At 36.0% G+C, this 27,811-nt stretch overlaps 1 protein-coding gene across 6 annotated transcripts in view; it reads right to left on the bottom strand.

Moving 5' to 3' along the window:
- Nucleotides 1-235: 235 nt before the first annotated feature.
- PTBP2 (polypyrimidine tract binding protein 2) overlaps nt 236-27,811 on the bottom strand; it is a 41,954-nt gene continuing 14,378 nt past the window's right edge. For 2 of the 6 annotated variants that reach the window (XM_072342930.1, XM_072342925.1), the window contains 11 exons: nt 17,908-18,080; nt 17,362-17,505; nt 15,072-15,236; nt 14,889-14,999; nt 8,801-8,996; nt 4,717-4,871; nt 3,257-3,290; nt 2,714-2,806; nt 2,175-2,391; nt 2,001-2,078; nt 236-1,851 (listed from right to left, as the gene is read on the bottom strand). In XM_072342930.1, the coding sequence (XP_072199031.1) occupies nt 1,719-1,851; nt 2,001-2,078; nt 2,175-2,391; nt 2,714-2,806; nt 3,257-3,290; nt 4,717-4,871; nt 8,801-8,996; nt 14,889-14,999; nt 15,072-15,236; nt 17,362-17,505; nt 17,908-18,039 (1,458 nt within the window). In that variant the 5' untranslated portion in view covers nt 18,040-18,080 and the 3' untranslated portion in view covers nt 236-1,718. The remainder of the gene's footprint in view (nt 1,852-2,000; nt 2,079-2,174; nt 2,392-2,713; nt 2,807-3,256; nt 3,291-4,716; nt 4,872-8,800; nt 8,997-14,888; nt 15,000-15,071; nt 15,237-17,361; nt 17,506-17,907; nt 18,081-27,811) is intronic. The other 4 variants (XM_072342931.1, XM_072342929.1, XM_072342926.1 and 1 more) reach the window with 3 other exon arrangements.

Here is a 27,811-nt window from a genome sequence, read left to right as displayed (position 1 = left end):
GAAATGTTTAATTTGTTTGCATATGCCTGCAAAAGGGTCGCTATCTTTCTGAAAGATCTGGTATTTTTCACAGCATCAGATTTATGGCTAAAAGCCATAACATTATCTTTAGTAATTATTATGCTTTTCCCACCCTGGCAGAGAATAAACATGAATTTAGAAGCACAGTAGAAGTGAAAAACAAAGAGGAGGAGGAGGAGGAGGAGAGAGAAAGCAGCAGAGAAAGACAGAAAAGGTGAATACAGAGCTACAGAAGTGTTTATTGAGCATGCTACAGAGGTAAGCAGAGTACACACAAAATGAAATTAAACAACCATCAAACCTCCCAACTTTGTTAGAAAATTAATTTTTAATTGTGCCACTTTCAAACTATACTGAATTTTACAATTCTAAAGATGTAAAAACTCAACTAATAGAAAATATACATGACCATTTTCTCTACATAGATAACAGAATCTATGAATCTTGAAACTAAGTACATCAATTTCAAAAAGTATTGGTCATTTAAACAGAATCAAGGTAACAGTTCAGACTGACAGAGAACTGCTTTCAAATTAACTGGATCTGTAGATTCTGAGCCATGTTTATAGTAAAGTCAGATTAATTTCTAAATATAAAATATTTTGAAGAGATTTATTAAAACTGAATATTACAATGCAAGGTAAATTAAGACTAAAGGCACATAAACTTTGGTCCCACCTGGTTGTCAGTTTTAAAAAACTGCCACAAAATTTCCTGCAAGTGTTTGTTTGCAGCAAACTCTCTTTATCATTGAAAAATACATGCACCATTTCCTGAACTAGCTTGACCAGTCTGTACATGCTCAGAAATCCACAACCATATTCCATATCTTAATTACAAACTAAAGATGGCAATATATATTTAAATGCACATAAGTCATGTCAACTTCAAAAACATCTACGAAAAATATTCAGCCACAAACAAGACATTACTCAGTGCTGACATTTATATGATACATCCCACAAGAGTGTGTACAAAAAGGTTAAGATTCCACAATGCTTTCCACTTAGGGCTCAAAGTCACAGAAGTCAATTCTTGTCCTTTAAGAAATTAATATTCCGTACCTTGGTAATTTTAACAAATGCCTACATTCATAACTGAATCTAGACCAGAATCATAAAATACAAAAGGCCGTTTTTGTTTTTTTTTTCTTTAAAAAAAAAAAGAAGCATAAAGCAAAAAGTAGCAAAATCAAATAGCAATGTTTTACTCTTTCAGTACAATGTATCTTACCAAATAAAAAGAAAATTAAGTGACAAGCTAGCAGATAAAGAAATTAATTCCAAGCAGGAGAAACAAAAGCTTAACCTTTTTACACACCCCTGCCTAAACATATTCAAATTATCATGTAACAATGTGCCCCACACAACCAAATTCGTTTTCACTAGTTACGCAATTCCAGCAGTACTAGCTTTCCTTTATAAGGCACGTATGTCAACTAAGTTGAGAAACTGTGGTATTAACTCGAAATCTTTTAAACAAAGTGATGGTTTATCTAAACAACAGTTGGACAACAGCAGTTAGTATCACTGCTCTTAAACTTTTTCGTATTTTTTAAACAACCAAGGAATGATAACAGCATGGAAACAGAAAGAAAATCCAAAAATAGAAGACAAACTCTGGTCCCCGCTCTCCGGAACAGTCAATAGGTGACAACACCAAACAATGCAATACACCCTCATTTTCAATCTGCCTTTTTAAATAGTTGACTTAGAGAAAGAAACTCTCAGATGGTGATTTTCTCCAAGATTGTAATTGTGAAGATCAATCAAAGCCTGAATAGCTTCTTCTACTGTTGACATCTGAAGAAGTGCCATCTTGTGATCTCTTCTGAAACAAAATAATGGCATTAGGAACTCAAACACTACAAGAGCTGTTCCTAATGTTTGCTATACTCTAAGCACCTTTCCTTAAGACACACTGAAAAAAACACAATTAGCCTGTTTTCTGTTAAAACTACGCACAGAAAAATTACTTACTGAAAAAATTTAAATGCTTTCACAGTGCCTCCAGTGTTAGTAAACAGTGTGCGTAAATCCTCTTCTGCTACCGATGGTCTACAGACAAAAAACAAGCATAATCAGAAAACAAATTAATTCACTGTGTTATGATTAACAAAAAATACTACAGGCTTCCTAACAGGCCAGACTTACGGAATATTGGATAGATGAAGCGTTGCAGATGGAGGGAATATATTCTGGAAGTTTTTTGAACCAGGTTTCTTGAAACGATGCAGAGGTGAATTACCAAAATCTTTAGTCAGCCCTTGATCATCGAGACCCTCTCGAGGTAGTTGAACTGTCTGATGTTTAGAAAGGGTAACACGGATTATCTTCCCATACATTTTCTGTCCATTAAGATGGCTCATAGCTGAAAGAGACAACAGGTTTCTCAATGTAGTATTACCTTTGAGCAGCATGTGATACACTGTACATAGCCCTTCAAACAAGAAAAATCAAATAGTTGGTGTGCAGAAGACTAAGCAAAAGCTTGGTCTGCAGAGTATGTGAGTATTTAGAAAGCCAGTTTCAACTTTTGAGTTATCCTACACCATCAGGCTTTTGGAATACACATGGATGAAATATGATTTCAGATCTTGTCGGGAACTAACATACAAGAACTTTCAGATGTAAACATCTTCAGTTTTACACAGCTTAATTTTTTGGGAATAAAAATAGAAATCTAATCTTACCCAGCTGCGACTGGTTTCCATCAGCCATCTGTATAAGAGCACTGTCTTTCTTATTGTATAAAATCTTCACACGCTGCACATCACCATAAACACCTTTTCAAAGTCAAAGGTAACCCAAAAGAAAAAGTTTATTTTAAAGCCAGTTAGCTAAGTTACATATTTTCACATACCAATGGAACACTCAGACAGCAACAAGATCACTCGCTCCAACTCAACACTCTCACAAATGAATAAAGGAGATAAAGATTTTGAATAGTGAGTTTTGAAAAGAATTTCTGATAAACCCTCAAAGCTATGCGAATGATATTAAATTAAAGACCATGCAAAATATATTAGCATGCATTAAAAGAAAATCTGTGTCTATGGAGAGTTTTAAACAGCAAAAGAAAAACAGCAAAAGATTTACTACTCAATTTTAAGCCAAAGTGCTAGCTACAAATAAGAATTAAGGTGAAACAAAACAAAACCAACAAAAAGAAAAACAAACCAAAACAGAACAAAAATCAAATCAATAATAAAAGTATAGTGCTAACAATAACATACCGAAGAGGGTAAACAGACTTTGGGGCGTAACCATCTTTAGAAGGAGAGAAGAGCAAGCAGCGTAAGACAAGAAGAGAGAAGAGTCGAGGAAGAGCGGAGATGAACAGATCATCCATAACGAAGGGTGGTTCCCGCAGAATGGTGAGGTGGTCATGGATCATGGTTTCAAGGCGGTTAATTGGGGCAAGTTGGTCCGAGGAACATTTTGTTCAAGCACAGAAGCATGAACATAGGGAATGAAGACAGGGGACACAGACAAAGACGAGGAGAAAAGGGTAAAACGGGAAGGGGCATGGGAATTTGGGTAAAGACAAGGAAAGGGAAGTTGAACACAAAGGGAAAAGGATGAAATGGGGAGGGGGAAACAGCAATGCAGAAGAAAAAAAAAATAAGTGGGGAACAAAAAAAATAAAATATAGGTCAGTACATAGGAAATGCAGGAATTTGGTCAGAAAATGGTTGGTTTATGTACTGTACAAGAAAAACTGAGTAAAATGTAGTCACCCAAGACAAATATGGGTAAAGTACATTCATATCGAGAGTAAACTACAGCATTTCATCTCAACACGAAAATAAATAAAAAAGCATGCAATAGAAATTTTGAAATTTAAACTTCAACTGCGTAAGCATGGCTGGTTATGAAATGCAGGCACAAAATCTTTCCAAATGGCACTCTGACCTACAACATTTTAGCATGCAAGACTGTGGATGACAAAATAGTACCAGATGATAAAATAAGCTTAATGATTTATAGTGACAGAGGCCAGTTAAAAATGGAACAGCTAGACTGAAACAAACTTCCCACATTTCATACCAGCTTTCACAGCCATCAAAATAAAAGTAAAGGACGGTAAAGATGCATAACTAAACAAACTCCTTTAGATTTCAAAGTTAGCGAGAAAGATACAGTTAAGGTGAAAGTGCTCTGTCAATTTTTCCTTATTACTTTTAGACAAATGAGAAACTGCAATGAAAAAAATTACTAAGAGAGACTGGAAGAGTGCTTCGTCAAGATCTTTGGGAGAACCTTTAAAGAAAAACGTGTTAGAGTAGTTCACGTAAATTAAGACCTTACAATGTGAGATACAAGCATGGAATGAAGCAGCAAACAATTAGAAGAAACAAAACAGGAATTCTAAGTTTAAATGATCGTAATTGCAAAATAAAACAAAAAGTATTTCAATTCAAATGTCAAACATGCAGTAGTTATCATATTTAAGAAAATATAGGTAGCCAACTATGAAAGGACATTTTAAGTCATTAGCTACCTTGGAAAATGAAAGTATTTAACAAGGATAACTTCAAAATTAACTTTGGGGGAGTAGTAAGATAATAAAATATAACAGCAAACATACTATGAGCTTAAAATCCAAATATAAGAGACCAAAATCAAAGAAATAAAATGATGACCAATGACATATGGGTAAAAAGGAAAAAAAGAGTCAAATTATTTCACTGACCTCTTCATTTAAATTGCTAACCAAGAGAACTGTATTGCCACCGGCTGAGACTCCAGGCATTCCCACACGGCCAGCAGCAGCAGCTGCAGCTGCAGCAGCAGCATTTGGAATAGCCAGAGGACTCAGAGCTCCTGGAACAGCTGCAACAGGAAGCCCTAATTTTAAAATAAAGCATATTTTACGAAACACACACAAGTCGCTTAAGAAAACAGCACCTACATCAGTACAAGTGTTGAACATGAGTCTACAAAGTTGACCATTCTAACCGCTGTAGATGTCCAGAGGGTTGTAAAATGAATTAAGTGAATGTGAGGAATAGAAATATTAAATATTATTCAAATCAAGGCTTCAAAGAGATGAGGTGTAGAAATTACTCTCTCCTCTTTTCAAATAAGCATTCTAGTGCACCAGAACTGCTCCCCACTGTATTTGTATTGCCCTTTGAGAGGTACTGCTCACTTCAACTTCATGCTTCATACTATATACTGCCGAGCTGGTCAGGTGAAAAGACCTATGCATCTCTCACACCATAAATGAAGTGAGGAGGCACAGGGCTGCATCAAACTGGTTATTCCATGGCTTTATATAATCTGATTCCCTAAAAAACACTTTACCTCTCTTCCAAGGAAACTCAGTTCCTACAGAAATCTGGTTGTTGCACGTGGTGATGTCACTGCTGTACCTGACAAGTATGCTAATTCCAGGAGCTGTGAAAGATCTCTGCAACATATCTGCACTGCAGACAGCTCATACAGGAATATCCTTATCATATTTTAATCAAAATTTTATTTGCACATTTTACAGAGTCCAGTAAAAGGACATATATGTAGCAAAACATGTGCAGAACTTGAGTGTTTAACTTTCTCTACATTTTAGCAAATTTTCAGCAAAATACACTGACTTCCAAATTTGTTTACACTCAGCTACTGTGGAGGTCGTAGAGACACAAATGTGAAGAATGATGGTAAGGTGTGACAGATTTTCAGCTAACAACATGTTTTACGCTAGCTCAGCAGTGACCATTTAGGTATGAGAAAGTATAAAAATATTAGTGTGCTTCAAGTCTTTTAATGTGTCTGAAGCACCTCTCCTTAGCTTTAGAAACTCTAAGCTAGTCCAGCACATCAAGAAATAAGGGAATTTGAAGATGCCTAACAAAGTTATTAAGGCTCTTTCCGTAACTGAATGTAATGACACAAAAGATGCTTTAAAAGCCAAAATTCTTCATAGCATTAAACTTTCTGTAGGACTCTCTTGATCATACTGATGAAGTAAAAAGAAAAGATTAATTTAACAGCATTCATCCAAAAATGTTTTCAATTGTTATCCTCTAAAACAGATTCATTTAATAAGACTTTTAAAAAGGGGAAATTAGTGAAAAGTTATAATAAAAAAAGCCTACGAAAGACAGCAAGAAATAATACTGTGGGAGTTGTAATAACAGCATATTTCTAGCTGTAGTAATGAACAGCTAAATTGAAGTTAAACTAAGATATATCTTGCAATTCCAAGTAAATTTTGTTTAGCATTTTATTTGCATTTAGTTTTTTTTAGCAGTTCATTACCATATAGCTGCTGTTACACAAAAGGCTTTTTTTCCTGAAATCATCTCCCATAACTTTTCTCTGCTTCACATATAAAAATATAAACATTCCAAGGGGGGGGAAAAAAAAAGCCTAATTCTGATATGATGGCCATGATACTCACTTGAAAGCAACCCACCTGGTTCATTAGAAATTTTCCCCTTCATTCAAAAAAAATTGCAGGACTCACTGAAAATATGTCCAGTTTACAGACTAAGATTTCTGACAACTCAGCTTTATCATAGCTGAGAATGTAGGATATGAACAAGTAACAACGCATGTGAGCCAGGATAATCTACACGTCCAACAATTTTCTACTTGCTTATATAGCACATAGCCCTCATTTCCTGGAAGGGTCAGGACATATAACAGGAATTGCATTTTTTTATGGCTTTATTTTGTAGGTCTCTAACATTTGCCACTCAACAGAAGTCAAAATCTTTTTCATGAATAAAATTTATATCACTGTTATTGATCATCACTCAACTCATTGTTTATTGTTTAATGACTTACCTGCAGCTATTCAGAACTGTTGCTACTTTATCAAGAAGATGCACTGTATTGGAAAGCTTGGTCAGCGTTAACTTAATTTTAGCTTCCAACAATCATAGATAACAGGACTTTGCTTCTTCTGGATATTAATGAAAGCACACAAACATTACAGATCCTTCTTCCTAGCCATGGAGCCTTTACCCTCAACACAGCATGTCATGCATTGCTTAATCCCAGAGTATTTTTTGTGTGACTTCTTTTGTACAAGTTATTAATGGTATTTTATTAATAGGCAAATTAAAGTGACACTAAAAATGAAATGTTTAATTGTGTGTGGAAACAATAGACAGAAGAAATAATCATCTTAATGTAGGTATGTAAGACTATGACTGAACTGGATTTATTCCTAGTTGGGCTACAAACTTCTTTGTAACCTTATGTCAAGTAATCACTACCTTCTGGCACTCATCACTTTGCTCTTTGTCTTCTTATACTTAGCCTGAAAGCATTTAGGAGGGCCTACAAGTTTCACATTTCAGGTTTTACTACAGCACATCATAAAGTAACAGCTACTGAGGAAGAGGGTTAATTTCATGCAGAAGGAAACTGAGATATCTATGACATATATATACACACATATGATATAGAAAGACAGAGTCTCACCCTGTCACTAAACCTCTACTCATAAAATATTCAACCTAAGCCTCACTTCTGACATATGAATTACTTCATACACTATAGAAAAAAAGTACCGAAGCTGCAAAATAATCCACTATATAGCAGCACAATGTATCAAAAAACAAGGTCAAAACTGAAGTCTTACCACATTTTCTGTTAGAGATCTCATATACTAAAACAGCTATAGCAAGAGTTTTAACAGGAATGCCACAGGTGCGACACAGCATTGCTGCAAACGTAACAGAACTTGAAGAGCACCACATCAAGCTCAAAATGGAGTTCCACTATTTCATGGTGAAGTACACCCTTTGGGAACCATTCATGAATAGTGAATGGCAGATAATCTACCTAAGCACACAATGAAGCTACCTTTATCACTACTGACATTAGAGAAGACAATTTAAAGCAAATAAAAAATATAAAATAAGAAGATAAACAAGCAGCAGGAGGAAGGTCACTGCTATCATTCTGCCATACTTCACATCATACATTCCCAACCTTCATCTTACAACTCTCTGAACTTACAGCTGTTCTCACCTTTCTCTGCATCTGAATACAAATACAGTCATAAACTACATAACCACCCATTCAGGCTTTCAAGTTTCTCATTTCCTCCCTTCATATTCATATCATGTATTTTGTGCCTTTTTTTTTTTTCCTCCTTTTTTGCATAGAGTGAGAGCCTTGTACTTCCATATTCAAACAAGTATAATTCCCATTATAACAACTATTTGATTGGCAAAGGCAGCAATAATACCAACAGAACCCTTTTGTGAAGTTCTTCAGCAGCAGAGCCTGAAGTCTGTGATAAGAAATTAAGGCAAGCAGGAGGCAGTCAAAATGAAAGAGGAAACTAATGCAAAGATCAGAGTATTTCTATTTGCAAGATGAAGCAAAGTTAAGAAACAAAGCTCACCCAACTGGTCATTAGAATCAGAAAAGTTACCTCCCTCTCTTTCTTCCAATATAAAATCTCCATTAATAACCAAGATAAAGATTATGAAAGCATTCACTGATGCTCAGGACACTTTCAAGAACTGCTGTTTAAGTTACTTGTGTCACATCCCTTTTATTTTTCTGTCATTTGGGACAACACTACAATCAACAACACACATTCAGAGCAAGGGCTTATTTATAGTTTGTGCATTTCTCATTTGTCATGCATTCTTTCGTTCACTTCTCCAGGGCTTCTAAGGATAATGCAACTATATTACTAGAATTCACACTGCAACATAAACTGAATAGGCCTCCAGACACTATTGCAATTTAAGACTAATAAATATTTTCATCAAGTGACTCTGCAACACGTAACAATAAAGTCAGAGTCATACCTAGAAGAGAAGTCTCCTTTGCAAATGCTGCAGCAATAGCTGGGTCCAGCGCTGGCTGTCCATCACCAGATGGAAGATCAGGACGAGTGTAGTCCCTGCTTTTATCATTGTTGTACTTGACATTTAGATTCACCAATTTGGAAAAATCAATCCGTAGTGTACAGCAAGCATTATAAATATTCTGACCATCTAGGGCCTGCAAAAAGGAAACAATTCATTTAAAATAAATAATACACAATATAGGTTGGTTGCACTGGATCAGTATGTAATTATTTATCCCTCTTACTGTCTAGCTTAAAACTAATTAAGATTACAATGTATTAACCTCTCTTAACATGACTCCAGGATGCTTGACGTTTACTTGACGTTTATTTCTCTTACCAATAGATGGTTCATGCAGCAAGGTGCAAAGAAGTTGGTGCAATCAAATTTCTGCTGAATATAATTAGTATGTATTCCACAGTATAGCTTTAATGCAGGAAAAATGCCAAACAGCTCTCAAAGTAAAAAAATAATAAAATTCAGACCAGAAGTAGTCTACAAAAAGCTGACTTAAGAAGACCTCAAAAAAACAAGGCTTGCACATCATACAGTAGATGGCTCCATGCTAAACCACCATATTTGTTCCTGCCTGCTTTTACTCTCCCCTTAGAGGTAAGCAGTGCCAAAATTGAAAAAAAGAAAAAAAAAAACAACACATAAAACCCATTACCTGCTAGTCTAATGCTACACCTTAATAAAAGAAAATCCTACTTTCACAATTCTTACTTCTTAGGAGATGCTTACTAACAACAGAATTCACATGGACTCTTACCACAGTACCACATCTAACTATGTGGAAACATTTTCCATTAAGACCTAATTATATATGCTCTGACTATTCTCATTCTACATCAGACTAATTTAATTCCATTTGCATCTTGAGCATGCTTTCATATAGTATGTATAGCTCTTAATGCTACACAGAAGAAATAAAACTTTTAAAAGCAAGTTATTTTATGTTTCCAAGAAACACAGACTATTCAGTAGAAACCCTGGACTTTCAAATACAAAAGAGAGATCTTTCGTTTCTCTTGAGTAATACTGGACAGAAACGCATCACCTCTGGACCAAAGCAAGCTAGCTTAGTTATACCAGCAATGCACATTCCAACACATTTATGTTTTGAAAAGATGTACCACTTTGAATTAAGTGCTGTATGGAACTATTAGGCCTTCTGGCCATGGAAAGTAACACAGCTGTTTTCATACAGAGATGAATCCGGGAACTGAGTGACCCGCAGACACCTCGTTATGTCTGGGTTAGCAAGGTTGTCCTTTCCTACAAGCTGTATTATATAAGAACAGGTAAGTTAGTACTATTAGAACTGTCAAGTACCAGGAAAATAAAAGAATACAGAGTAAATAAAAAACAAAAACTGATCCTCACAAAACATACTCCAGCTAAGGTACCTTAGAGGTTATACTGTAAATCTCTGGAGAGATGTATCCTTAATGTATCCTTTGGATAAGCATTTGAATGAGGTTTGTTTATTTTGAGACAAATGCCTTGGATACAAGAAGTTTCTGTGACTAAACAATGAATGTAAATCACAGACCATTATCCAAAACCAAGGTTTTCTTGCTCTCAGTTCCTTCATTAAGAGATCAGTTATAGATCACATTCTTCTCTACAAAGCCGGAGCATCCAGGAAGCAAACACTATTACTGTACTTGCTGGGCTTTCTGACAGAACTGACACAATCCAGCACTCTGGTTGATCCAGGCACTGCCTATCATTTCAGCACAATAGTCTTTAGGATTCAAGGGGCATGAATGTCCTTAAAGCAATAATCAAGGGTAACTGTCCTGAAGCTAAAAATCTTAACTGAAATGTTGTTGCTTTTTCTTTAAAAAATGACCACAGGAAGCTCACATTAGATTTTATGGCAACAAGGCCTGGCAGAGGTCTTCTCTGCAGACTGCCAGCAGAACACAGCCATCATGAAGCAGTCACTCAAAGAAACTGGAAAGAGGGCATCTCCAGTGTGGAGTAGAGGAACAAATTCTCATCAGTACTCCAGAACATGACATCTTAGGTTCAAATGACCAAGTGCAACAGAAACTAACTGTGATATTTTTAACTCATGCTGGGTCAAGATAACTTTCATGCACAGCATTACTCCCAGTATCAAACCGACAGAAGACATTAGTGGCATTCCAATGTTTGTAAAGGGATGCTCCAAAAGTAATGCCTCCTATTTGATTATGCTGGTCCACACTGGAAATGGATGTCAGTGGTATGGCAGTAGTGGTTGAACTTCCCACCAATATTTCATTACATGTAGTTGCTGTGTGACATAACAGCAGAAGGGCAGTCTAATGGAAGGGTGTCTGACATGGAAGTGCACAAGAAGCAAAGGAATGCTGCTGAATTCCTCCATGCAGAAAAAACAATAACCACACCAACATACCCCAGTGTTTGCTGAACATTTATGGAGACCAATTAGTGAGTGTTAGCCTAGTGAGGCAATGGATGGTGCACTTCAACAGCCACAAAAGTGAAGTGAAAAACAAGTCACATTTCCAGACAACCACATACACCCATCACATCACCAAATGAGAGGGTCTCAATCAGCTCATCCAGGCAAACTGGCAGAATATGATCAGGGAACTGTGTATGGAGCTGAACACTGGCTTAACTGCATTGGAAACTATAGTGGCAAACTGGAATATCACAGTTTTCATCAGGTGAGTCCTACAAATGCCCACATAGGAAGAGAAACACCATGGTATGCAAGCCTGACAGGATTTACAGAACCAATACAAAGCTGCAGGTGATAGTTTCCTGGATCACACTGTTACCAGAGATGAGACATAGTGTCACCACTATGAGCTGGAGTGAAAACAGCAGTCCATGGAGCACTGACATGTGAATTCCTCATTGAAGAAAAGGATCAAGATGCAGCCCTCTGCAGGTAAACAAATGCGTGCTGTGTTTTGAGATAGGAAAAGGGTTATCTTTCTGGATTTCCTGGAGCCTGGACAAACCATCAACTCTAACCGTCATGACACTGACAAGCTACAGGCTCAAACTTTCAGAGTCAGCCAGAGAAGAAGATAACTGCACTCTTGTAAAACAGCAGCTTCAGGCCCCATACCAGTCTGAAGACCATGTAGCCCACTGCCAATTTTGGCTGGCTTGTCTTACCACACCCACCATATAGTTCAGATTTGGCACCTTCTGAACTCCTTCTTATCAGGACTGATGAAAGTCGGACTTCACAGGCAACATTTTCCTAGCAACAATGCCATCACAACACCCATGAAACAGTGGGTCATGTCTGCTGGCACAGATCTGTATGAGCGCAACACACAGGCTCTTGTTCACTGCTGGCAAAAACACACAGCTAATGGTGGTGACTGTTGAAAAGCAGTGTTTTGTAGCTGAGGATTTGCTCAACCAAATACTGTTACTGTGCTCTTTGTATTTGTTGTTGTTTCCATGGAAATACACAGAAGGCATTACTTTCATAGCAACCTAAGCATGCTTTCGGCTTCTGCTGAGGGCACTATCATTAACTGTGAAAATGTGCTGGCTCTGATGCACAAAAAATTTCCATATGAATACAGACACCTCCAGAATATCCCTTTGTTTCATCAGAAGAAGCACAATAGTTCAGCATGCTTTAGTGCTGCACATTCTCAGTACTTTCTCCAAACCAGGGCTAGACCGCTGCACTCAAAGTAACCTCAAGTCTGTCTTCACCTTTAGTTACAGAAATAATGAACTATAATGATCCAATCTGAAGGTGGTGATGAAACATGAATCAGTGTAGCCACAGTCTACTTTTACAGGAAATGAGTTTCTCACACAACAAGTGCAGCAGGAACGCAATTTTTCACTACTTGCTCATTCAGATAGCAGAAGTAGTCCCACAGGGCTAGAAGCTTCATATTGTACATTCTTGTCAGTGTCACTGGTTTCTCAGAACCTTCAAATGAATAACATCTCTCCTTGGTACTTACATCACTTGAGTTTTTCAAATTGCTCTTTAACTTCCTTAATAAAGTCTTCAATTTCTATTAAGACCACATTCTGATTTCCTGTGAAGAGTGCCAGTGGAAAATTAAATTTCCCCATTATCTTCTATAGTAACAACTGACGGAAAACAAATTGAAAAGTTCTTTACTCTTTTACCACGCTTTTAATTTTGAATGCCACGTAACTCAAACGTTGCCACCACACCCCTTTGCTTCTAACACTATTTCCAGATGAATTTAAGCTGTAGGCTTTTTCCTTATCATGTGACTTTCTTTCCTTTTGTCAGCTTTGATTTGGTGACACTTCATGTTTTATCACATTACCTTAATTGTAACAACAGTATTAATTTTACTCTATCTCTGGGAGAGAAAAGAGGAAGGAGAAAAAATAAAAATCAAATCTTCTTTCATTGAAGCATTTACTTAGAAATTGGTTAAAATAAGAAGCTATAAGCCTATTCCCGTTTCAATTTGTCACTAAGATAGGCTTCAAGATAACTCTGACAACAGCACACGCAGGTATCTCTGTTATTCAATTAAGTTTAGTCATTCACACATGAGTGCCATTAGTGACACAGCTACCCTAGTCACATGCAAAACCAGAGCAAAACAGACTGTTGTTGTTTCAAGTATTATGGCCAATAGCGTCCTGCAAGCTAATATCAACTTATCAGAAGTCAGAGACAGCAGGTTTATTTCCTTTCATACTTTTACATACCTCATCCTGTGTTATTCTGTCACTTCTTCAATAATACAGTTCTAGAATTATACTGATAATTTTCAGATTGCTACAGTTTATTTCACAGATGCCATCTTTCCATTAAATCTTCTGATAACATATTTAAGACTCAAAAAATAAAGTAAAAAATGTGAAGTAAAACATAACTATTATTATTAAAAAATAACTTCACAAATGTTGATCAAAACTGAATTACAACATCTGCAACAAATACCTGAAGAACACTGGGATCAAGATGTATCTCACAGGTGAATCCAAATGGTTTGCAGTCAGTTCCCACAGCAATTTCAGGTTAACGATCAAGCTTTTATGTCATTCTAAGTCTATTTATAAACCTGACAGCTGCATCCCATCCACACAAATTTATTTATTTTTACTAGTTTCAGTAATACATTTGCACACGCCTCCCACCTAATATTTTATATTACATATGTCAGTAAACAATATGACTAATTTAAACTGGATTCCAAAGTCTACAAATATTTGCAGACTACCTTCCTGAGGCTGACTACTTTAAAGCACATAATCAGAAACCAAGTTGAAAACTCTGCTTGTCCTAAGCTAGCTTTACTTTTTCTCAATACTTCCATGCTGCTTTTTGAAAAGACCTCTTATTATTTGCGGTTCCCTGTCTTGGCTGTCTCATACTTTTAATCAATGTTCACTACTTTATATGGTAACAAGAATGAAAATAACAATCCTCCACTTTTTAATGACGGTCTTTATCTCAATAGTGTCATCAATCTTTAAGAAGCACAGCAGAAACCCAAAGCCTGCTTTTTCTTTCCTCCACTACCAGAAACTCTTTACCAACTTCATCAGAGGCATGAATTTTTCCACTTTTACGTGATATTCTCAGCTATTCTGTCACTTCTGGGTAATATGCTCTTTCTGTGCTGCCAAGCAACATTTAACCAGCACATCAGTTTTAACCAACCTTCCAAAAAAACAAAAACAAACAAAAAAAAACAGACAGCACATGAATGTTAAAGAATATAAAGTAATTCTATTTAGCCCTTAAAAAAATTAGAATAAAAAATTAGATATGTGTATATACACACACACATAATCTAGTCGTCGCCTTTGGTTTACTTTTCTTGTTGTCATGGATGTAGACACATCATTATCACTTAATTCAAAATGTCTGGTCTTGATGACATGCTATTGATCTTCGTCCAATTTATATAAACTCCCATTTTTTTATTTTCAAGGATTTCTCAAAACTGGAGGAGGGATATTACAACTACAGTAATCAGCATTCTGTTAACATTGTAAAAATGTCTAGAGCACAGAAACACACCTACCCTTAAAAGAAAACTATACTTACTAGTTTTGCTTGCTGTGCATTCACTGGATCACCGTACTGGAGTAAAGCTTGAAACTGGTTATTCTTTGTGAATGTGATTATCTTCAATACAGCACCAAATTTAGAGAATATCTGTCAAAAACAAAGTTTTATACACATGTTCCTGCTAATTACAAGGTCAAATTACAATGAAATGCGTCTTACCTGATGAAGAACATCCAGGGTTACAGGATAGTACATGTTGTCAATAATTATTCTAAGCACCGGACTTTGAGCTGGAGTAACTGCACTCTCACTAACAGTGGTCCCACTTATGGGAGCATTTGTTGCCTGCACAGCTGTCACTGCCTGAAGAACAGCTTGGGCCCGCTTGAAAAGAAAATAACAAAGATTTTGCTATCTCAAGACAACAGCTAGAAATTAATTAGTAAGTCACATGATTATCCAGAAAAAAAATGAGGCAGAATATAAATATAATGCACTCCAATCTATGAGAAAATAAAAACAAATACATAAATTAAGCCTTCAAATAGCACAAATATCAGTCTTCCTAGTAACAAGCTTATTGTTCTACTATTAACAATAAAAAAAATAGGATTTTGTGGATGTCAAAACTCCTTACAAACTCTTAAAGGGGAAAAAAGTGCAGAAGCCAGTAATTTTAAATCTTGTTATTTCAACAGTTTGTATTACAGTTAATATTCCATTGCCACTTTAATTATGTGGAAAGCTCCGTGATGAAGGGAAAATGCTCAACACTGCCAAATTTCTCTGATGTAACACAAAAAAATAATGCAGAAGATTGACAGCATCAGAAAAGCAGTACCCACAGAAAGGTAAACAACCTGGTGCCTGCTATTTACCCTTCTTACTAAAAAGAGAAATAGAGAATCCTCTACTACAATGGGCACTTCTGTTTCCTTCTGTTGTTATTTGGCTTTATTAAGTAACAGAAACAGGTTTTAGAAATTCAAAGGTTTATGATGACATCACAAAAACATGTATCTACATAGCTGCTGCTGCTGCCAAAACTGGAAGTATTAGAAAGATAACTTTTTTCCTGAGAAAGAAAATGGAGAAGAAAAAAAAAAAAAAAAAAAAAAAGGGGTTCCAGTTGCTACTTCCATTAGAGCAGCCTCATGAAACAAAACAATACAAAACAAAGTGAGCACACCAGGCAAAACAAGTAACAACCATTAGAGTAAGTCAATGCATTACTTCAGAGGTATCAGAGCTACCTCATAGCTTCACATCTCACAACTTACAACTATGCTCCTCAAACTGAAATGAATCAATTTGATAAGGAAGAATTAAGAAAAAAAATAAAAAATAAAAGACCTGATGAACACTAGCTGAGAAAACAAAATTTAACTCCGCATTTAACAATAATTACTGTAATTCTATAAAAATGCCTTTTGATAAAGACATTCTTCTCCTCCCCCAGTGTACAAAAAACACAAATTTCAGGCTGTTCAGATCTTTGGCTGAGTTGTATAATTATTTCCTGCTCAGTCTGCAAGCATAGAAACAGCACACCAATTAATATTCATGTCTTTAAGTGATTGAACAATGTTGAATCATGCAACCTACAGAACCAAGACTTGTGGAGTTACTTTTAACATACAACCCTTGACAGCACTATTCACGTACGCTTACATATCATACTTCACTGCACTGAAGTTAAATAAATACATGGAGTAAAGGAAAGTACATGACTTAACACTCTCAAACAAGGATAATCTATAGAATGAATACAACAGTGAGCATTTTTTCAAAAAAGTTCAAGAACTATATTTAGGATTTATATAAACAGACACTTTTAAAGATGAACGTAAGGAAACAATCTTGAAATTAAAAAAAAAAAAAAGGTCATCATATTAGGAAAACTTATTTTGCAATGTCACTACTTGTGCTAATTTTCCTATTAGAAAGGAACAAAACATTTCTGTACTAGAAACAGGTATACACACATACCTTTCTTTGAAAACAGGTTCTGCAGAGGCAAAAACTAAATATTTTTTTCTTTCTGCCAACATGCACGTTAATCTCTGCACTGAGCATTAATGTGTTCTTTGGGAACAGCAGATCACAGAAGAAGAGCCCACCAGTGCTACCAGAGTAATCATTCAAAGCACTGAAATGTAGGCATTCACATTACTCATTATCACTAGGGAAATTTAAAGAGATTAACATCTCAGGTGTCAGAATTAAAAAGTTAATTTTCTCATCCTACACTTTCTAAACTAAGATGTAAATCTGTGAAAAATATTCAAGTTAAAACATCTTCACAATCTTTTCTTTTACACTAAGTAAATTCATCCTAATTCAAGGATCACATTGAAAGCAAATCTTCACTACCAAAACCACTGGAAAAACTACAGTATGTGAATGTGGACAAAAGTAGATTTAAATAACAGGTATTCTTGTTTGATGCAGTATATGTGTCACACACCCCACCGTCTACATCTCTAATACCATGTAATAGCAAATATACCTGGTTCAGTGTATTATCAGTCTTCAGTTCTTTATGATTGGAATACTGGATATAGATAGGTTGATTACGAAGATGAGGCGTCACAGCTGTATAGTAATTAACCATAGTGATAGCTGCTTCTTCTGTTGCAAGTTCCAAAAAAGCCTGTAAAATCAAGTTATACAAGTAAATTTCAAGTAGATAACCTTTGTATTAGAAGCACAAGAAAGAAGACTTAAGAGGTCTAAGAACACATTTTCCCAAACATACATCCTTAGATGTCAACCTCCAGTTACCAATTATATTTGCTAAGCCACTTCATCTTCAAAACATCATCTGAAGGAATGCAGAACTGCATATTTAACTTACAGTATTTATCCTACTTCCTAACTTATTTAGCCATTAACCAACCCACATTCCCAAACAGAATTTACAAGACAGCAGAAGCTGATTTAAAGAAACAAACAATGGTTTCTTTCCTCATTACTACTTACTGTTGCGTGACTTATTTCAATAGTATCTTAGCAGCATATTTTGAAATGAGAAAGAAAAGCAACAACAAATTACCTGATTTTTCCCTTTCAGCATCAGGATGTTGGTTACCTTACCAAAAGGTAAGCCTAAAGCAATAACTTCTGTTTCTGTCACTTCCCCAGGCAGTTTTCTGATATGAAGAACACGAGAAGGAGCCCCATCCATTTTATCTTCACTTTTGAATTTCTTGTTGTCATTACCATTAGCTGAAAGACACATTAAGACTATTTGAAGACTTTACTGACACTGTTAGTGTTCCATTTAAAAATGCTTTTTATTATAAACATAACTTTTAGAAGAATCGCCTTCTGGTCCTGTCTAAAGGAAAATGGGAGCGTTTAGAACAAATTCTGAAGGGGCAGCTAGAAGAACATGAACAAATTGTCACACGCGCAGAAGAAGGCAAGCTGAGCGCCACGTGGCCAAGAAGGCCAATGGCATCCTGGCTTCAGTACCAGAAGCAGTGCAGTCAGCAGCACAAGGGAGGTAACTGTCCCTCTGTATGCAGCACTGGTGAGACTACACCATTATTACTGTGTTCAGTTTCAGGCCCCTCTAAAAGAAAATCACAGAGCCCTGGAGAACATTCAACAAAGCTGGTGAAGGGTCTGGAACACAAGCCTTACTAGGAACAGCTGAGGGAACGGAATTGTTTTGTCTGGAGAACATGAGGGCCAGGGGAGACCTCACTGCTCACTAAGAGCTGCCAAAAAAGAGGTGGCAGCAATGTGCAAGTAGGCCTCTTTTCCCAGGTAACTAGCAACATGATGAGAGGTGGGGGTTTAGGCTGGATATCAGGAAAAATTTCTGTTCCAAAAGAGTGGTGAGGTATTGGAAAAGGGTGCCCAGGGAGGAGGTAGTCAACAACCCTAGAGGTTTTCATGAAAAGGGTAGATGCGGCACAGAAGCGGCATAGATGGCTTAGTGAGAATGGTGGTGATCGTTGGACTACATCTAGATCTTTTCCAGTCTTAATGATTCTACAATACTTGAAAGATGGACTGTTCAAGGATACCCCAACAGCTGTTTATGATAACTCAATTCCTCATCAAGATGAAAGGCACAGTCAATTTTTTTCCACCTCAATTTCTGTGACGTATCATGTAAAGCTGTGTACGAATACTAATTAAGACTCAGAAGGATTTGCATAAGAACTATAAAGTAGTTAGAGGTAAAACAGTTCTGTTTTTTGCTTTGTTTTTATCTTAAATGGAAACAAGAATGGAAAAGTTACAGAGCAAATTTATTGATGCAAATACAATAGTCACTAGTGCTATGAAGAACCATTATGAACCACAGGCTCATCCATAAGAAAGACCAGCTAATGACAATGCAGTTAACAGGGAGGGAAGAGCAAGACAAGTATTTCTACTAGAACAAGGAAAATAATAATAATAATAAAAAAAAACAGTGTCATACAAAGCACCAGGAGAAAGTTTTGAATGTTTTCCAGAATTCCTTGCACAGAATTCCAATAAAATTCACAAAAAAGAACTCAAGCCAGAACATATGAAATAAAGAGCCAGCTGGATGGAAGAAGATCTGCACTGAAAAATACGTTAAGAAATATTTACTTACTTCAGCTATAAGACAATAAAACTATTGCCCATAAATATGTGACTGAAGTAACATAAAGAATTAAAAGCTAAAGCACAATACTGTCTTAAGATACAAGCACACTAATGAATTAATGTTGAAAATCAGAACACATTTAGATGTGAGAAAAACAAGCATTAAGACTTCCTTTTTTGTATTTCTGGTCATAAAACATGCAGTGAGATATTCAATCTTTCATTTCATCTTTGAAAAGCCACTCAACAACTACTTACTCTTCTAAAAAAGAAACTAAAAACAGCCCTGTGAGTAGAAGAAAAATATATCTTATTAGGGTTCAAATTCATGGGTTGATGAGGATTAAAAAAATAATAATAAAAAAAAAAATTAACAAGACTAACTTTATTTACTAACTAAAAAATCAGAAGAAATAAGAGGAAGAGGGAAAAGAAAAAAAAATAAAAATCAATAGCGAGCATTTATGTTAAATCCTCCAAAAGCCGCACCTTCGTAGGAAAGCTGATGGCTGTGATTTCCAGAGGGAAGGGAATAAAGAAGTTTTCAATTATCACTCAGCTGTAACTGCAGAATACAGCTCAGACTGTGTGTCCAGGAAAATTATTTAGATCTAATCTGATCACTTGCATAAAAATATTTCACTCATACATGACTAAATTGAGAACAGTAAGTTATGCTAAGGGTACACCTAAATTAAAATTAAGAATTTAAGCTCTTAACTCAGTTTGCCTACATCACGGCAACTCAGTCAATATTAAAAACAGAGAATGGAATCAATTCATTTTTAGAAGCCAAGAATATCCACATTTCAATTCTGGATCCAAACAGCCAGACCAAGTAACATATTTCATGAACATCCCAGCACTTCTATCCAAACAGGCAAACTCCAGTTCTCTGGCCAAAGCTACAAACAGTTCCCATTTTCAGTAAACAAAGTCATTCCCTGGGTTTTCACTACTGGAAGTGATAGGAAAGGGAAAAGAAAAGATCTGTACATTGCAAATTACTACCACCACTCTTTTACATCTTTTCCTAACAGCTAAACTTCCTGTTCTAGTTCAGTGTTTCTGCTTTTCAGGTTCTTATACCACTGAAGATTTTTTAAGACTTCTTCCTATTTGTTCTAGAAAACAATAAAAACCTTACACCTTTTAAATTGATCAGAATTAAGGGGGTAGTTAAGTATCCAACAGACATTGCTAGGAGAGGATGAATGCAGTACTTTTTCTCTGCTGCCACATATCAAAACTATGGCTTGGTTTCATACCTGTGGAGATCTAGGGAATAAATATCCAGTTTCAGAAGATAAAATGTAGATAAATATATGGAAAATAATACACAAAAATATTCAGGGTAACACACTGAAGAATGCAAGACAAAAGACGGGCAGCCACTTGAGGACCTCTGGCAATAGTGCTACATAAATGCAAGTAAGCCTGACAGAGGAGCTGATTTCCTATTGGCAGGAGCATACTTCAGACAATGAAACTGATAGAATTCACAAAATGAAGCCACCAGAATTTACCCCAAAATGTTTAATATCAGATAGAAGATGGAAAAAAATAACAAATTAGTCACTATTGCTTTTCTTGAACACAGAAAAGAAGCTTTTTTTGCAATCTTCAATTATCCAGCCAGTATAGCTTAACTCAAACTTCCTACTTCAATAACAGCAGCAGCAAACTCTGTCACATACTAAACACCTGTGTACACAGACGTGAATTTTCAAAACATCTGTCAAACAAAGAAATTATCTTTTAAGACAAATAGTGAAGTTCCTTGCACCACATGAAGCATCTCTCACTAACTTTATACACTCTCTTATGTAAGAGTTCAAGCAATGCTTCTCTCTCGGAGACATCTTTAAACTACACTTGTGTACAGAAAACCAGTTTTTAAAACATGGAAACAATTTGTTCCGAACCACTGAAAGGTAAATGCTGTTAAAGCACCAACTTCATTCTTTAGCAAATAAAAGAAAAAAACACCAAAACCCAAGCACTGAGAAGAACATTATTCATATAGTCTGTTTTCTGACACAGGACAATGTAAAAGATGCTTCTGGAAAAAGGCAAAACTGCAGAAAATTGGGAAGGGACAATCTCAAAAGCCAGCCAATAACTACAACCAAGATAGTGCTATTGAAGTGGAAGCTTATTGGCAAGAAGCTAATCCACCAAAAGAATAAGAGCTGCTCTATAATAGCCACTGCACTGATGCAGAGTCCTCTCTGGTTCTCCAACAAGGAGAGAAAGAAAAATCCAGTTTCCATGCAACACCAGTTGCAAATTCTAAGCAGAATCTTGTCTCTACATAAGCCATTCAAAAGCATTATTCTCCAATCTAAACAGAATCCTGCAGTCTAAACATAATTGACACATAAGCCATATCCATACTGAACAGAAAACCAAGTCATGAAAATTGAAGGCATAAGATCTGACAAAGCCTATGAATGGGCATTATCTAAGCAATCTGCATTCCCTGATATCTGTAGTTAGAAACTTCTCTTTTATTAAAACAGGACTGAAAACCTATACGAACTGTAAAATGAAGCATAAGGTACACAAGTTAAGTCCATGGCATTCAATCATTCAAGCTATAAAGATTCAATGTTCACAGATAGTTTCTACAGAAAAACAAATTCTAAAGTTCAACGTAGCTCCTATACAAGAACAAGTAACATTTCCTGCTGAGAACTAATATTGGAAACATTTTAATAACATTTCATCCTAAGGAATTTTTCTTTGCACACTTCCTCCCCTACAAAGACACATAGAAATACAACCTGAAATGTTCTGAAGCCAAAATACAAGAGCTGGAAAATATACACACTGTTTTACCTTGAAGATATACAAATCCTATGTTTTGTGTGTGTAATTTTCTATGACAAGAATTGTAATGAATATTTACTCTAGAAATTAAGAGCTACTGCAGTGAAATAATTTTCCACATTCATTTTCCTCTAAGGTTCCTCCTCTCATGTTCACAATTTCTCCCAGTACAGAAATTGCTCAGGGCAAATATCTGGCATACAATAAGATTTAACTTCTTTCTTTGACATGAGGGGGGAAAAAAAAAAAAGGGTTAATTATAGATCTTCTTATACCTGCACGAACAGAGATAATTGATAAACCTGATTTCTGCACAAGTTACTCTGGATCACAATCATCACTACACCCCAATAACCAACTACAAAAGAAATTTAAGTATTCGTGCTTTTCTGGAACAGTTATTTTATCTTCCAGTACAATCACTTCATATACAAAGCCAGGATCCTTCCTAACAGATATATTCATAGTTGCTGCTAATGTCAACAATATTTGTACCACCTAAGTTGAATACACAAAACTCACTGTTAAGAAGCAGCATCAGGTGTATATCCATATAGAACATACTTGACTAAAAGAAGGCAAGAGAATTATGAAAATATTTAGTTTAAAATTGTGGATTCTCCCCAGACAGAAAAATCAAGTATCACGGTGGTTACTGAAAACAACCACCTGTATAAAGCAACCAAAGAAAACCACCAAAAAGAAATGCTGCAACACAAAGAAACCACCACAGCTCTGTTTCTGAGGTTTTCCTAAGTGTATGCACCTGGCCTGATATGGATGACAAAAGATAGAAAGAGAGGATCTTTGGAAGGATCAAGTGAGGGACTCGCTGCAAGAGTCAACAGGTTCCTAAAAAAGGGAACATCAGATTCTTATTTTTCATACAGATACCTCAGAATCCAAGCTAAAAAGATAAAATCTGGAATTCAGAACGCTTGAAATGAAGAAAACAGAATCTATAATGCATATGAAAAAAAAAAGAGAGAGAGAGAGAGAGAGAAAGAAAAATTATGAGATTAAGTTCTGTAAAGCTTGCATATTATTATTCTAAAATTGCAGGATACATGTTCTATGCTTACTCTGTCGGGCTTCTGTTGTTTTGAGAATCTCTGGGGAGACAGGAGTACGGTCTCTAAGACTTTAGGCTTAAAAGTATGCTATACTTTATTATCCTTATCCTGCCAGGCCACTACTGCATTGAGCAAATCATATTCCTTGTCTGAAGCATCCCATCAGTAACAACAGCTGGAGCCTTAGTCCAGATACAAGCCACAAGACAAAGGAAAATCCTGACCAAATAGTACTGAAACTAATCCTAAACTACAAAGAATATTGCCCATCAGCAACATGAGTTCAAATAAATAACCCACAGTCAGGCAGATAAAAGATTATCTATACTGCTCTTAATTAAGACCTAGAACAAGTGCATAACAGCCAGTCTGCTGCTGTTTCAAAAGCTACTGATGATTGCTTTCTAACTATAATGCAGTTATAATGTGGTATATTGGCTGTTGGAAGTTGCACAGGACTTGTGCAGCACCCCTGCCCTTAAGAAAAATAAAAATACTATGGCTAGAGTGCAGTGCAACTGAAATGAAATAAAAGCAAATTACAGCATAGTGATGCAGACAGAAACTAACTGAATTAATTCTAATAGCTGTATTCTCTCTCTCCCATCCGGAGATGTGGTTTTAGCTGGTTGCCGGTGGTGGTTTATTATTTTCTTTGCTGTCTACCTCCTGAAGTTTCTTAATTTACAGAAAGATTTAGTGTTCAAACTTTCTGCACATTGACATTCCGGCTGTCCACACACAACTGTCCACCTGATTCTACTCCAAAAGTAATGCCTCCTCTTTTGTTATGTTGGTAATGTTGCAGTAGAGTTAAAACACGCAAACATAAATAATAAAAGTGATAGTAGATATAACAAAAATACACTTTTGTTCATCTTTTGTCTTTGATAACTTTCACAAAACTTTCCTAAAATTCATTTTTTATCTATATCCCTTTAGAACTTTTTTTCTTTTGTAGATTTCAGTAACAGTTCATGGCACGAGCACCTTCATACACACAGCTGTTCCTAGAACTTCCATTGAGTAGTCCTCCACCTGAAAGAAAGAAGTCACACAAGAAGTTTGGCATAAAAGTAACCCCTTATAAAGGAAATAACCTTTGTAGTTCTTTGGAAAAAGGGACTTGATTCTCTTAGAAGTTGAAGAATAGTGTCAAGAAGATATTCCTTATATATCCAGGCTTCAGCTCTTGTTTCTCAGAATCCTGCTATCAAACTGTACTTCAGTTTACCTAAACTGTCCTTCGAGTCATTGCTGCTGCGTTCATGAAGAAACAAATTCAAAGTTCTCACAAGAAGGTTATTTATGCTCTTCTAGGATATGAGAGATGAGCATGATTATGATAGAAAGTCAGAATGGACTCAGCACAGAAAAGCTAAAAGAAAACAGTAACAGTGCAAGGTCTGTGATTCTGCAAATTCAACATATCAGTGCCAGCTGACAATAAAATATGAAGTCAAATATAACCTTAAAAAAAACAAACAAACACAAAAAGCAGATATTTGCAGACCTACAGCCTTATAAGCTCTTTTCCCCAGCAACAATCTATGATGGGATTCTACCCTTAGATGATTACAGAATGATCCTCTTTCATGTTGCTCATGAAGTTCTTCTGCAGCAAAAAATATATATATATATATCCCGTATGCTTTATAATAGACATGTTTAAATGATTTTCCTCATGGGTAAGAACAGTAAATGACTGCAGATGCAAGGGGTCAGAGTAAGCAGTAAGAAAATCTCACAAAGTCATACTCATTTATCCTTCTGTAGGATAGGAAGTCTGCCTTCCTTTTGAAGCAGCTCTTTTACTGAGGATACACAAAGTACTTAAGTTAGTAACTTGCAGTAAACCATAAAGGGAAGTTGGAAGTATGTTATGTTACCTATGCAGTCTTGAAGATGGGTAATGATGACCAAGCTGTTCAGAAATTGTTCAAGAATCATAACTTAAACTCTCAGCAATTTTTTTGGAAAACAGTCTAATATGCATCAGCTTTCCTTAATTTCATGCCATTTATCAAATTATCAGTGGCTCATATTATCAAATAGATGTTTATGCACCAATTACTCCAATGCAAAACAAATGCCTATCCAACAATTCTGCAAGGCTTTTTTTCCTTTTTTTAAATGATCCTGCAAAGGAGAAAGAAGGTACACATCTTTCACGCCTTTAAGAAGAATAAGCACGAGAATCCTTTTAGGAGCATTAAACTGAGGTATTCTATCTGAAAGAGAGTTGAATATTAAAAAAATTCTCATGGGACTATTACTATGATAAAAGAGTAAGATGATCGTTTTTAGAAACCTCATGTCAAACTTCACCTCTAACCCCAGAACCATCAAAGACAACTCAATTGAACAGAAAGTGTCAACTTCTGTGAACAGGTTTTGTTTGGAAAAAAATAAAACAACAAAAAGAGTTTTTAAAACCACTGCTTAACAGCAACAGATCTGATGCAAATTGTTTTATAAGGAGTTTGATGTATCTTCGCAGCGTGGTTTTCAAAAGAAATGAGGGAATAATTCACAAGTTTTTCTTCTAAATTTAGGCCTGTTAGAGCAGTGCTGTTTTCTGCATTGCATACTTTTACCAATGAGGTTCACAGCACAGCATCCGTTCAGAAAGTATCATGGAATCTTATGTTGAAAACATCAATAACTAAACCAGAGGTTTCTATGTATTGCAAAAGAAAACCAACAATGGACAGGTCTCATAAAATGACACCAAACTCCAAGCAGGCATTAGATTAAAGAGTTACAGAGTAGGTCAGTTTCTGTGAAACGCCTCCTTTACCAAGACCTTAAGCAATGACTACAGAGTCTCTCAATAGGCCTTGGAAAGCTACAATGGCTCAGCTACAGCTGAAAAATCCTTTTCACTGATGTTTTAAATTCATTTACTGAAAAATATAAGAGCACTGAAGTAAAAGGAAGGCATTAGTTTGGACATAAAGAATCTTTCAACTCATCTGGCTTCAGGAGACCGGTACAAAAAAAAAATTAACATACCAGTTTCCATTTCAGACCCAATCATTTCTGCATCTGTAATCTGAAATCGTAAAAGAAACCCATGCAAGTCTAGAAAACGTACCTTCCAGGTTCCTAATAAACGAGACATATATAAGAACATATGCATACTGGAATAACGCCGAAATGTTGATTTAACCTGCTCTACAGAATTTGTATGCTATTTGACCAAAGCAGGCAGAATAGAAGCTTGAACATAATGCCAAAACCCTGCATGAAAACAAACAAAGAAAACTTCCACAAACCAAGCAAGACTCCTTCCCACATACCTCTGTAGAGAAGAACTTGAATTAAAATATTGCATTTGTGATGGTGGGGCTTTTTTTGTTTGTTGCTTTCCCTGGGTACTTTTCCAGAATACTCCTTTATACCTAGTTAATATCAAAATTTGTTACAAACAAATACTACAGGAACTTATCTCAGACCACTGCCGGCTGACAATGAGATCTTTTTTTTTTCTTGGAAACCACTTACAGTTCCAGATGCCTAGAAACCTACCAAGAGGTTTGGCTTGTATAAAACAGAACCAATTTGTTTGGAAACAGTCTCTTAAAACCAAGATGGAGGGTAGGAGAATTTGCATTCATTAAACACAAACTCGTCCATCCACATCATGGAATCAAAGACATTTTTTCCAAAGAACTCCAAGATGAGACAAACTCGGATTACAAGCTTTAAGGTTACTTAGAAAAGCTTCTGAAAACCCAAACATATAGTTCTTCTCTTACCCCTTTAGCTTTTAACTTTTTAACTTTTTTTCCTTTTGATTAGTAAAACATCCATTTAGCTTTCCCGATTTTCAAGTTCCTCTACAAACACATGGAACATTTTCAGAACTTGCAGGAAAAACTAGTTTGTCCTGAAAACAATGACATTCCACCCCCATACTCAATGCTCAAACCCAAATGCTCCCACCCCCACAACTCTAACTCCCTTTAATTGCAGTTTCTCATTCAAGAGAAGCAAACTGCTGAAGCAGTATTATCATCTTGGACTGCTGAGGACATCAAGAAAATGGAAAAGATGTACCTGTTTCAGACATAGAAGAAAGCACAAAAAGCAGAAGAGATAAATAAGTGTTCCAGGGGCTCTAAAATGACCACAAATACATTGTATTTCTCTTCTGACACCCCACTCATTTTCCCTACGGTGTTCATGATCTAGAAATTGCATGGTCATATGACCAACCTGTAAGCTGCTCCAACAGAAAGCCGTTCTTCTTAGCAGTACACTTTAGTGCTGCATTAGCTTATCTTGCTAAGATAAGAGTATGAACTGAGTGGGGCAGAATCACAAACAGTTGCATGTTTTTTTCTTGTTTGTACTATGGATGCAGGAAAAGAATGCCCACTCCAGCAACAGCTGCCATTACAGCATGTTAAATATGTTGTGAACCTGTATCCAGAATCTTAACCTTTATTTACTTTG

Source organism: Excalfactoria chinensis, chromosome 8 (genome assembly GCF_039878825.1).
Source record: "Excalfactoria chinensis isolate bCotChi1 chromosome 8, bCotChi1.hap2, whole genome shotgun sequence".
Classification (NCBI taxonomy): Eukaryota; Metazoa; Chordata; class Aves; order Galliformes; family Phasianidae; genus Excalfactoria; species Excalfactoria chinensis.
The sequence above is the reverse complement of the archived record's forward strand: the minus strand, read 5'-3'. Positions and strand labels throughout refer to the sequence as shown.